This window comes from Chiloscyllium plagiosum, chromosome 11 (genome assembly GCF_004010195.1).
Source record: "Chiloscyllium plagiosum isolate BGI_BamShark_2017 chromosome 11, ASM401019v2, whole genome shotgun sequence".
NCBI classification, from domain to species: domain Eukaryota; kingdom Metazoa; phylum Chordata; class Chondrichthyes; order Orectolobiformes; family Hemiscylliidae; genus Chiloscyllium; species Chiloscyllium plagiosum.
The window spans coordinates 72,128,840-72,141,894 of record NC_057720.1 but is presented as its reverse complement, the minus strand read 5'-3'; the positions used below and the strand labels follow the sequence as shown (position 1 = coordinate 72,141,894).

Sequence of the window (13,055 nt, the reverse complement as noted above, 5' to 3'; positions counted from 1 at the left end):
TTGTCAGGGACGGGAAGACCTAGACCCAGAGCTCTGTATACTTTATCCACTTACAGCTAAAATAAACTAAGAGTTTGAGACCGAATATTACTTCATTGAAAGAACACGCAGGACTCGGCTCACACATAGAGGAAAGTAAGCTGGTTGATTGAGCCAAAGTCGAACAAGGCCTACAAACAGACAAATGTAAAACACTATTGATTATTTAAGTTAGAGGGTCTGCCTTGCAACAGTTGTTTCTGTGCCAGCAAGTAAAGGTTCAAAAGATCACTATTGATATAATTTGAGGGAACAACCAATGCTGCTGTGACGCAAATTTTAAGGGGCTTCACATTAGAGTTGCTGAGTTAGACCAAAGTAAATTAACACTCCATGGTCTCCCTTCTTCACAAAGTGTCAGTTTTTTAAACTCTATCTTGAACTTCATTTCTTAGTTCTACACTAACTTTCATTACCTCACCCTGCAGCTACAGATTTATATCAAACAGCATCTCACCCAAAGAGCTGTCATGTAGTCGTTCCTCAACTTGCATTTTGGTGCTGTCTCAAAGTATCCACTACAATGCTTCAAAAACCACCACTTAATTATTCCAGGACGTACAACGTTTCTAGTATTTCAGCTGTGTAACAGTCCAACGTCCATTTCTACTTAGTCCAAAAATGAAAAGTATCTGGTCCTTTAAAGTGCACAAAATAGAGTTCTAAATAAAGTGGTCTATTTATGAAATCCTTCCTGCTGGCTTTCCTAATGCAAAACACAAGTGAACTTAAATATTTGTAAACTTTAATATTCAAATTTTCCTTTATTAGTGCAGTATAATTAATGAGCTGGATTTTGCAGTGTCTGTACATCAGAGAGGCCACCAACTTCTGCAATCCACATGAACAAGAGTGCACTAATTCACTACTCCTGAGGGTCAGTTACTTTAAATGCCAGGGACCTAATATGAACTTTGGGCTAATTGCTCACTAAGAACAAATTAACTACATTAAAACTTTACAACACTATTTTCAGATATAAGCCCTCAAATTTGCAAATACTTAAATTAAAATGGAAAAATGTTGTGAAATCTTTTAAAATATTTGATACAATTTGTTAAAAAGTAGCCTTATCCCTATAGGTAGATTTCGGATCTTTTAAACACTTTAATACCTGATCTAATACTTCATTTTGAATAAGTGTTATAAAAAGCTGATTTTCTGACATTTCCTTCCTTCTTGTTTGTAGTGTAATGACAAAACTGTGACTCCCGCCTGCCTGCTGTTAAGCCTCTTTGCAATCCAGAGAGAGAATCTTTCTTCAAGGCCACTGAAATTCTTGTCACCAGAACTGCACTATATGTAGACATTCGTTCAATGTTCATGGGAAGCCCTGCTGCTGCATGCAAAATTCCAGTCATTATTTCTTCAAGCCATACAATTTTATTCAGAGTTGCAATTTTTTTTAAACTAAAGTGCACTGTGCATGCATTCTTTAAAATATGATCTAAAGTATTGGTTTTTCTTCCATTTCCAAAATAGTTTTTACAATTCCCTAATTTCACTTTAAAAATTTTTTTAAGCAAGGAAATTTAAAACGTTGCATTGGTTTTGTAAATGAGGTTTGTTCGATTCATTTCAATTTAACATTAAGTTAAAACAGGTAACTTCACAACTTAAAACTACTGTCTGGTCTGTTTTTCAATTGGAAAAACCGTGGATGTCTGTGCCATTAAAATACTTTGACTGTTTGCATCCTTGCCTTTATTTTACAACTTTTAAATGTATTAATGATATATCATTTGAAAATCCTTCATTTCCTGTTATTAGTACGAGTCACAAAAGCAAGTACTTATGCAAAACAAATATAGTATTTTTTTTTCCTCTGAAAAAGTTAAATGTTTTAACAAGTCATTTGGAAATTTATTACATATATAGTCTCTATTTTTCAATTCTGCACATGATGTGCCGAACGTTTGCAAGTTAATCATACACTAGGTGCCTCTGGTGTCACCCCTCTGAACTTTTGAGAATGGAATAATTACAGAACACATGCTCAGAATTGGCAGAAGTGATTGATCAACATTAAAAGAGTATTGCTCATCCTCAGTCTCTGCTGAAATATTGAAGCCCAGAAACGTGGGCGGCACGGTGTCAGTGGGTGGCACGGTGGCACAGTGGTTAGCACTGCTGCCTCACAGCGCCAGAGTACCGGGTTCAATTCCCGCCTCAGGCGACTGACTGTGTGGAGTTTGCACGTTCTCCCCGTGTCTGCGTGGGTTTCCTCCGGGTGCTCCGGTTTCCTCCCACAGTCCAAAGATGTGCAGGTCAGGTGAATTGACCATGCTAAATTGCCCGTAGTGTTAGGTAAGGGGTAAATGTAGAGGTATGGGTGGGTTTCGCTTCGGCGGGTCGGTGTGGACTTGTTGGGCCGAAGGGCCTGTTTCCACACTGTAATGTAATCTAATCTAAAAAAAAGGCTAGGAAGAGGAAATAATTCTGAAACAAATTAAACACACTAGGGAACAAACATTCTCTTGGGAAATACCTTTAACTGACTTCAATATGCTTCAACCGTTTTTAGTTTGGAGGATGTAGGTGTGGTAATGAAAACTGGGAAAACTTGCAAAATTAGTTGCAATGTTAAGTTTTACAAGATTAAATACACAGCATTCATAGAGCAATTATATTCTTTTAAAGACTGTAAACATATTATGATTACTTCTTATTATAAAATACTACAACCAAGTGATAAACAACATTTTAAAAGGACTGGTATGAAATTTCCAAAATATTCTTCCTTTCTTCCACCTGCCATTTCAGTTTTCAACTGAGGTACAGATTCTCAGCAGGTTTTCTTAATCAGAGGCTCTTTCAATAACCCAGAAAATAATCAGTAAAAAGTCAACTGGGAGACTTCAGTAGCATTATAAGCAATTTTGCCCATCAATAAAAGGACAAAATAGGTTGTCATCCATCAGCTTACTAAGTGCTATTACAACAAACATAAATTTTAGATGTACATTTTGATGAGCCATCCTCAACTCTGCAGGTTGGAAAGGCTTGGTACTCAATGTGGGAAATAAAATCAAAAAAAGGCAGATGTTCCATGTTTTAGTGTGCTAGTTATAATTACTCAAATTAAAAATTAGTAGTCTTTGCTATGATGGATTCATCTGTAGGTTTCTTAACATAGCTTCCTTCTCTTCTAATTACAGATTAGCTTTTCTTGCGCAGTTTAAAATCTCACGTTTAGATGCATCATATTTCAGTTTATTTTGATTCACCAGCTGGTTTAATACTGAGATTTCTCATTTCCCATTTTCAGGTTATTTAGTTATCCAGCAGTTTCTCATAATGGAAAAAGTGAAATTTCAATACGATACCAAATACTTGTGTAAGAAAAGTTTTCCATTTTCTTTTTAATGGGACTGAAATGAACTGCAGAACCGTGAAATCCTTACACTGGAGAAAGAGGCCATTTGTACCACTAAGTCCGCACCAACCCTACTAAGGGCAGCCCACCCAGACTCTTACCCGAACGATGTAAGCCTACAGCTACTGTCTCTTATCCACTTAGCTTACACATCTTTGGATTGTGGGATGTAACTGTAGGAACCCAGTGGAAATCCATGCAGACACGGCAGAATGTGCAAACTCCACAAAGTCATCCGAAACTGAAATCGAACCTGGGGCCCTGGTGCTGAGAGGTAGTGGTGCTAGCCACTGAGCCGTGACATCCAATGAATGCATCTGATAGCAAGGTATTTTCTCAAGTGAAGCTTGGGAAACCTAGGTTCTTCTGAAAATGTTAAGAAATTTGGCATCCTTTTGATTATTCAAGAAGCATTTTAGAGTTATTGATATTATATATCAATAACTCTAACCATGATTAAACAAACGAGAATGACTGAGCCTAATGCTGAGCCAACTATTCAAACAAGAATGAAGACATGGTCAAACAATAAATATGATAAGTTTAATAATTTTCAATATTAATCTTTGGATTTGAATAGGTTAATATTTAAAATCATTCAAGTCATCTGAACCGCGCCGAAGCATAATTTCAGTTATATACAAGCCTTGCATTGTCCCTCAGTAATCAGACTGGAAAGACCTGAAGCAAATGTAAACATAACAAATACATGTGTTTTTAAAAAATACATTAAAACATACCCAGGATCCCAAAATGTGGATAATTAAAGGAAAGCATACCAATTTACTACATAATTTGGAATCAATATAAAATTAGCTTTGACATAAAAGCTTGTCTTTTACTTTTCTGTGTAAGACAATGCCATCACAGAGGGTGTACTGTTCATTGCAATTAGTGGCCTGCATTGGAAATACTTTGTACTGGTGTACCTGTGTCAAGTCCAAGTAAAGTCCCAAGATATGATTGCTCTCTTGGATCTATAATTTGATCAGCACGAACAGGATGCACAATGTTGGCAGGTTGTGGTGTAAGGGTGTACTTCTCTAGAAATGCAAGATCTGTAGCTCTTTGATAATCAGTCTGCTGATGAGGCTGTTGGGAATGAAGGAGTTCATGAGATTGTGGTGCCAAGGTTGCAGCATGTTGAACTGCATCAGACTGAACAGTACTATCAGCAATCTGTACTGGCACAAGGGTCACCTCTCCATGAACGTTCTGAATTGTCGTTTTGCCATCTCCTTGGTAAACCTTATTTTGATCCAAATAAGATTTTGCTTCAGTTTCGTACATTTTGCCATCTTGTGTAAATAGCAATTGCTGGGATACCATTTTCACTTCAGAAGCAGTCACAATTGATTGTTCTGGAGATTTAGTGCTGTGAACATGATCCATATGATACTTTAACTTGTCTTTCCTTTTGAATGTTGCATTACAATGATGACAGTTGAAGGGACGAGCATCTGAATGAATAACCATGTGTTTTGTTAATGTCTTCTTAATTCGAAATGCTTGGTTACAAACTGGGCATTTATAGGGCTTTTCACCTGTAATAATAAAGAAAAACAGACCTTGACTAGGTTTTAATTCGAGACCTGACGTGCTTAGACTAATTTGCCAACACTAACCTATTCAGTGCTATTGTTTTCCCAAAAGGGCGTCACCATTAGCCTACAAAACATTTCTGAAATGAAGTATAATTGCTGAACTCAAATCAAATCAACTCATTTGTGAAGAACTGGAATTCAATGTAAAATCTCAGGATTCTCATTAAAACTTTGAAGCAGGGTTAGAAATTTCTCAGAAGTGATGGCTATGCCTCTACTTGAGAAAGCCGATTTTCCATAGATGTTGATGGACATTAAGTTTAATCATTAAATCTGTACCTCAAGACAGAAAAAATATCAATGATTTCACTTTTTCTAAAATTAGTAATATTCTGCATTTTGGGCAGTATATGAATAGTACTTTAATGTTAAACAAAACAAAATTATCCCATGCCTTAATGATGCATTGCATAATAGATTCTGTATCATAAATAGGAAGACAATTGCAGGTACTTGGCATAGATTTCTGATTTGACTTTGCAAATTCCAATGACATTATTCATTGGCAGGGCCTTGGGTAATGCAAATACATAAAGGCAGATGCTGAATTTGGATTCAGGAAGTATGTAATCCTAAAAGTTGCCAGGAGCCTTGATTAATATCTTTTAGAAATCTTTCCATTGCGAATGGAGTTGTACTATTAAAGGTCAGCAGGAGATTAGACAAAGTTTGATCAAAGAAATGGCTCACACATCTTCTGGTGTCTCTCCACCTGCAGGGATAATCCATGCATGTCATACTGAAGGACAGGAAATGGCCCACAATTTAGGCCTAATATTATGGAATATGCGCATTATGGCTGTTCGATATTGTTTTTGGCAAATATCAGATCCTAGAGACAGTCTCAGACATGATTTCTTATACTGAGTTCATGGAACTAACCTGAAATAAAGAAGAAAATGGTGGAGAAACACAACAGGTCTAGCAGGATATGTGGAGGGAGAAACAGAGTTAACAGTCAGATTGTTTCTCCAGAAATGTTGCCAAACCTTCTGGGTTTCTCCAGCACTTTCTTTTTGTTATAAATTTCCAGCATCTGCAGTATTTTGCTTTTATTTGAGTTTACTAACAAACTGGAAAAACAGATTTCTTGATCATTGTGGAGCAATTTGCCCATCCAGTCAAAATCCTCATTATATTAGGGACAGAAATCACTAAGTCAGCATTTCTGAAAGATTGAAACTACATCAGTGTGACCAAAAGGTTGATGAGATCTTCATACAAAACACCTTACAATCTTCGCAATGTTTCAGCATGACAATGGAGAAAGGGTTTCGTATTGCTTGGCATTATGTGTTTATCATTATTAGTCTACACACTCCCAAGACCAAAATGATCATAGCCACAATTACTTCAAAGAAAGCCAAGCCTCTATGAATACACTGCATTGTAATCTATAATGATTTTGAATCTACACTACTTTGGAGATGATAACATCAAATTACAATGTTCAGAACAAGGAACTTTGGATCCTAAATTTAATACTCAACAAATGAAAAAAGGTAAATATATTTGTCACTGGGTGCTGTGCCCGGGATATGTTTTATAATCCAGGTAACTGAACCAATACTTACAGATCACTATAACTGCCATTTGCAAATTCCCATTTAAACAGATAACGTTCCAGACATTCAGAGAACTCATTGAAAGTTCTCATCTTCGACCGGAAGAAAATGTTCAAGAAAACCACTATGGGAAATGTAGAAAAATCTATGTTTTTGGCATAAATGTCAGTAAGGCTGACAACCAGCTCAGTGTGCGCTGATCAAAGTAGCTACAATTATGTTTTCCATTGGGTATGCGGGTGGTGTTTAATTAAGGCAGGTTGTAACGGTTGTCATCATAAGGTACCAAGGTGCAAACAATACTCTTTAACAAGTATTTGTAATGTTATTACCTATGATACAAACTTTAGTATTACCCACAGGAAATTTACAGAATAATGATCTTCAGTGACAAAGCTCACTGAGTTTAAGGAAGATGTTGGGAAATGTGCAGAAAGATCTGGTGCCAAGGATGAGATACATCTATAATTTGGAGACAAAAGAGAAGCTAGGATTGGTGTTCCCAGATCAGAGAAAGTTGAGGTGACTATTAATTAAAGGTGTTCAAAACTGTGATGGGTTTGATGAGAGGAGATAGGGAAAGATTGTTTCCACTGATAGGAAGGTTAAAATTCAGACAATATAGTTTAAGAAATTGTCTAAAGAACCAGAGGAAAGCAGAGAATTGAATTTTTTTTAATGCATCAAATTAAAGTCCAGAATGCAGTGCCTGAGAGGATGGTGGAGCAGATCGAATAACAACTTTCAACAGAGATCTACTAAAAAAAAGAGTGAGGAAAAGAAAGGATGGAAATGATTTCTGATTTAATGGATGTCACAAACATCTTATCAGGATACCTGAATGTGTCCGAAAATGCATATCCAAGCTTGACTTCCCTTTGAATTCTTTTTTGCAAACTTCACACTGATGAAGAGTCGCTTTATACCTGTAATCCATAAAGATAAATGAGAGGTGTTTTGTTGCCTTCATTTAAAAACAAAATCCTTTAAATTCAATAATGAAATAAAAAAAATTTACAACAAAGAAAGAGGCCTTTTTGCCAATAACGTCTGTACTGGTTGACAAAGATCAGACTGCACTAATTCCATTTTCGAGCTCATAGGAACGCAAGTGAACAGTTAAATAGTAGAAGTAAAGGGGGCTGCTTTCTCAGAAGGAGATGACGAGTGATAGTTTAACCCGAGAGTCACCACATCTCAGGCAAGGGGAGAACCACAGAATCCCTACAGTGTGGAAACAGGCCCTTCAGCCTAATAAGTCCACATCGACCCTCCGTGAAGTAACCTACCCCAATCCATTTCCCTACCCTTTTACTCTACATTTACCCATAACTAATGCACCTAACCTACACATGGCCAATTCACCTAACCTACATACCTTTGGATTGTGGGAGGAAAACCGGAGCACCCAGAGGAAACCCACGCAGAATGTGCAAACTCCGCACAGTTGCCAGAGGTTAGAATGAAACCCGGGTTCCTGGTCCTGTGAGGCAGCAGTGCTAACCACTGAGCCAACGTGTTGCCCCAAAGTTGAGAAGAAAAGCCCATCACGGTTACTTCAGCTGGTGCGGCAAATGAACCCGCGCTATTGGAGTCAATCTTCATCACAAACCAGCCATCCAACCAATTGAACCTCGATTATCTGAATATCAATTATCTGAATTTCAGATTATCCAAAGAAGATCTCAAGGTCCCGATAAATACATTGCATCAAAGAAGTGTTTCCAACACTGATCGTGTCTTTTGTTTAAAAGTGAACTCGGCTTACTGAAATGCTGCTGAGAACAGTCCTGGACATTGACGAGAGCCCAAGCACCGTCTCCAAATGACTGACCGCCCATGCTCTCTCTCTCTCCCCCCACACTTTCCCTGGAGTTCTACACAGGGGTTACCCCTAAACCCTCCTTCCCCAGATAATCTCTCCAACATTGTCCTGTACAGGGCAGAGGTGGAACTTGTCAAAACGTTGCAGTAAAAAGTTGTCTGTGTGCACTATTTTGAGACTCACTCCCCAAATGCAGCAGCAGTCTTCAGCAATGCTGTAGGTCCCTTACACACAAGTGTGTGTCTGCTTAGAAACAAACCCTGAGACAGAGAGAGGGAGTAAGGCAGGCAGAGCGATGAAAAAGGAAACTTCAGAGTCTTCGAGGAGAGGCACTGAATCAGTTATGTGAATAATCAATTATCCGAACAAACTTCTGCCCATCCATCTCGTTCAGATAATCGAGGTTTCTTTGTACTGCTTAAAATGTTATGAGAGTTTTTAAACAACGACCCATTCAGGCAATGAGTTCCACTTCCCACTACCCCGAGTGAAACAATTTTTTCTCGACTGTCCTCCTAGCCATCCACCTCCTACCTTAAATCTACACCCCCAGTTATTGATCTCTCTTCAAATGAAAAAAAAGCCTTCTTATGCACTTATGCTTCTCATAATATGAAACACCTCTGTCACATCCCCTCTCAACTTTAAATGCTCCAAGCATATTCAAACTTTCCTCATAGTTCAGACTTTCCAACCCAGGAACCATCTTGATAAATCACCTCTTACCCCCGTTGGAGCAATTATCTCCTTCCTACAATGTGGTGACCAGAACTGCATGCAGTACTGTAGCTATGACCTATCAGGAATTCTATACAGTCCCAGCATAACATCTCTCTGTTTGTATTCCATGTCTTGGCTAATATGCCTCTAGTGACCTTGCCATATTGAGCCCTTAGTATCAAACAGAAGTCTCTTTTTTTTTTAAACTTCTAACCTTGAACATAAATTTGCATCAATTTACATATTATTCACCCTACTTCAGTGGAATTAATACAAAACATATAAAATTCATCCTATTAACAGGAACCAAAGCAAATGTTTTTACTTTTCTTTTGCCAAAAGCTTTGAAAATTATCACAGCAACTTTCCAGGTGTTGCATCAACAAATTCCTTAGCCACTAAGCACACAAGGCAGTAATTCAGCACTTTTTCTCCCCCATTGCATTTTCTGATTATATTGTGGAATTGCATGCACTACGTAACTGCTTCATCATTGGTTTGTTCACAATTTGTCCATGTTAGATTCAAACTATTTCCACGTGTATGCAGCTGAAACAGCTTTCAACGCCTTCTTTTCCTTCATATTAGATTTCCTGTCTGATAAGCTATGCCTACCTTGATCTCAGTCTGGCTCCCATTCAGGATATATTACCTATGTCATAGATGCCACTCACCAATTTACTACCAGAAGACAAATGAAATTATTTGACTCGCCATTAAAAATATGTATTTTTAGGGCTTTCATGGTGCAGCAGTAGCATTAAACCTCTGAGGCCCAGGTTCAATTCTCATCTGTTCTAGAGGAGTGTAATAACATCTCTGAACAGGGGGATTAGAAAATAGGTTTGAAAAAACATTAAAGACATAATCTTTAAGGGTTCTAGTGGTGTAGTAGTGTCCCTACCTCTAAGCCGTGGGGGGGGTTCAAGTCTCATCTGCTCCAGAAGTATGTAGTAACATCCCTGAACAGGTTGATTTGGAAATATCTTAAAAAGATCACCCACTAGCTACAGCTCATTCAAATCTCAACTGCTTGATTTCTAGCGCACGCTAAGTCCCTTTCACCACTACCTCAGTGTTGCCTACACTGAGCGTTTGATTACTTCCTTTGGCTGACTGGCTCGTCATTCTCAGTAAATTTACACTCAAATTGGTTCTATATAAACGGCAACATATGAAAGCAAGTTCATGTTAATTGCTGATCAGGAATCTAGAACAGAGTAGGAAAATTTCTTTCTACTCGTGGGTGGCAAGGTGGCTCAGTGGTTAGCACTGCGCTTCACAGTGCCGGAAACCCAGGTTTGAATCCCATCTCGGGCAACTGTCTGTGTGGAGTTTGCACATTCTCCCCGTGTCTGCGTGGGTTTCCTCCGGGTGCTCCGGTTTCCTCCCACAGTCCAAAGATGTGCAGGTCAGGTGAATAATCATGCTAAATTGACCATAGTGTTAAGTGCATTATTCAGGGGTAAATACTGTATAGGATAGGGCAATGAGTTTGGGTGGGTTACTCTTTGGAGGTTCAGTGTGGACTTGCCGGGCCAAATGGTCTGTTTCCATGCTGTAGGGAATCTAATCTAATCTTGAACATTATTTGTTGCTTTTCACTACAATAGTTTCTGCTTAATCGGTCAGACTGTTTTATCTTTGCATTGAAGTTTTTTGGCAATTAGAAGCATCATCCACATCTTGAGAAAGCCCTCTATAGACAAACCTAAATAATTCTCAGAGCTTCAATTTTTCACAGATTATGGAGAAATGTCTGATAAATGACATGGAACTATATGGCAAACTCAATCATGGTCATCTAGACTCGAAAAGGTAGCTTACTGTCTCTCCATGGATGCTGCCTGACCCACTGTGATTTCCAGCATTTTTTGTTTTCAGTCATGCTGAGTTACATCTCTACGTAAATGGAATTTCTTTGTATTCTTTGGCTGTCTTGAACAACTTGATTAATCAGCATACTAATGAACTGCCTTCCGATTCAACATGTATTTGGGACAATTATCGACTGTCCAAGACCACAGCAATTCTTTAATTATTTTACAATCTGAACCCATTTTAACTCACCAGCACCTTCTCAGAGGCAATTAGGGATTAGTAAGTGTTGACCTTGGCAGCAATGCCCATATTCCAACAAATATATTTAAAGGACTCATGAAAATTAATATACTTCATATAGACATGAAAATCTGTGTTTTAAAACTACTTTGTAATAGTATCATCATTTTAGACATTATGTTCCATATTCCCTAGTGACAGACAGACAATGAAACTCATCTTCCACACACACATTAGTCCCTAGAAGATGCCAGTAGATAAATACTGCAATCTTGTAGAGACTGTATAACGTAAGTCCGATGCCTTTACAAAATGAGGGAACATGGAAGATGGTCAGTTTGTGGACAAGAACTTTAAAGGTGGAGGGACGCAATTATGGAAATTAGTGGAGGTATCAATATCCACTAATATTGATAGTGGAAAGTGACTAAAAGAAAACAGCATGTTAGGACATTTTTCTTGGGACATGTAAAACTAAGAATCAACAAACAGTTGAGGATAGGATGGGGGTAGTGGAGGGAAGGATGAAGAAAGAACTTGTCAGAAGAAATGAAGAAATAGGAGGAAAATGGAACAGGGTTTGGAGGGAAGATTTGCATTTAGTCAGAAAAATAAATGTAATTATCCAATCATTTGAATGATGCAATTTAAATTTCACTATTTTCTTTCTCCATAATTTAATTCACTGTTATTTCGACAATTAAGAAACTCTAACAGCAATACTTGACTTACTTCTGCCAGACTTTTTCTCCCAAATGGACACTTCTGTAGTGAACACTGAGATGATCCCGACGGCCAAAACATTTTCCACATTCTTCACATTGATGGGCTTTTTCTCCTATGAAGAGAAAACAGAACAAAAACTTGAACATCATGATGAGAAACCGGTGGCTATGAAAAGAAAAATTGCATCCTTTTACATGAACAGAGGTTCAATGCCAAAGGCAAAATAAATGTTGTAAAGACAGTAAAACATTCTTGTGGGAAACCACAACAGATGGAGTTGTTAAAACATCTAGTAAATCCATTACACTAAAAGGATGTCTCTACATGAATTAAATAGGCAATGCAGGAAACAGGGTTGTGAATTACATTAGTGCTGACAGGGACATGGAGATACGGAGGGTCACTCTTCCAGCAAGCCAGCAAACAACAATTGAAGTGATTCTGGAGCTATCATGTTATCCATTTCCCAATTGGACAGTCAACTCAAGCTATGTGAATACTTTACCTGAATGGGTTTTTCGGTGTTTTGTGAGATGATCATGGCGAATAAAGGTTTTCCCACATTCTTCACATTCATATCGCTTGTCATCATGGTGTACCCGAAGATGTAGTCTAGTTATAAGGTGCAAATTTATAAAATATTCAATGGTATTTCTTGTCATGACAAATGACTTTATGAACCTTAACAGCATGTCAGAAATAAGGAATCAAAATGCTTTTTAAACAAAGAATGTTGGTAACCATTGCATTTATTATTATAAGTGAATTTTTATTTACAAAGATTTTAACAGAGCTATTAGTTGCTCCTGTAATAAGTTTATGATACCAGATAGCACACGATATAACTGAAAATAATTGATGTTTTTTTAAATAAGCATGACAAATATCAGATTTCAGCCAATATCTCTAAATATTCATAGAATACACTCTGATATCATCATAAACTTGATTGAGTTTTTTGAAGAAGTAACAAAGAGGATTGATGAGGGCAGAGCAGTAGATGTGATCAATATGGACTTCAGTAAGGCGTTCGACAAGGTTCCCCTTGGGAGACTGATTAGCAAGGTTAGATCTCATGGAATACAGGGAGAACTAGCCATTTGGATACAGAACTGGCTCAAAGGTAGAAGACAGAGGGT

The 13,055-nt window shown here is 37.8% G+C and overlaps 1 protein-coding gene across 3 annotated transcripts in view; it reads right to left on the bottom strand.

Moving 5' to 3' along the window:
- Window positions 1-3,939: 3,939 nt before the first annotated feature.
- The window catches only part of zbtb41 (zinc finger and BTB domain containing 41), a 50,811-nt gene continuing 41,695 nt past the window's right edge, over window positions 3,940-13,055 (bottom strand). For all 3 annotated transcript variants that reach the window (XM_043699798.1, XM_043699796.1, XM_043699797.1), the window contains exons 8-11: window positions 12,422-12,528; window positions 11,923-12,028; window positions 7,422-7,510; window positions 3,940-4,959 (exon numbers count right to left, since the gene is read on the bottom strand). In XM_043699798.1, coding sequence (XP_043555733.1) covers window positions 4,307-4,959; window positions 7,422-7,510; window positions 11,923-12,028; window positions 12,422-12,528 — 955 coding nt within the window. In that variant the 3' untranslated portion in view covers window positions 3,940-4,306. The remainder of the gene's footprint in view (window positions 4,960-7,421; window positions 7,511-11,922; window positions 12,029-12,421; window positions 12,529-13,055) is intronic.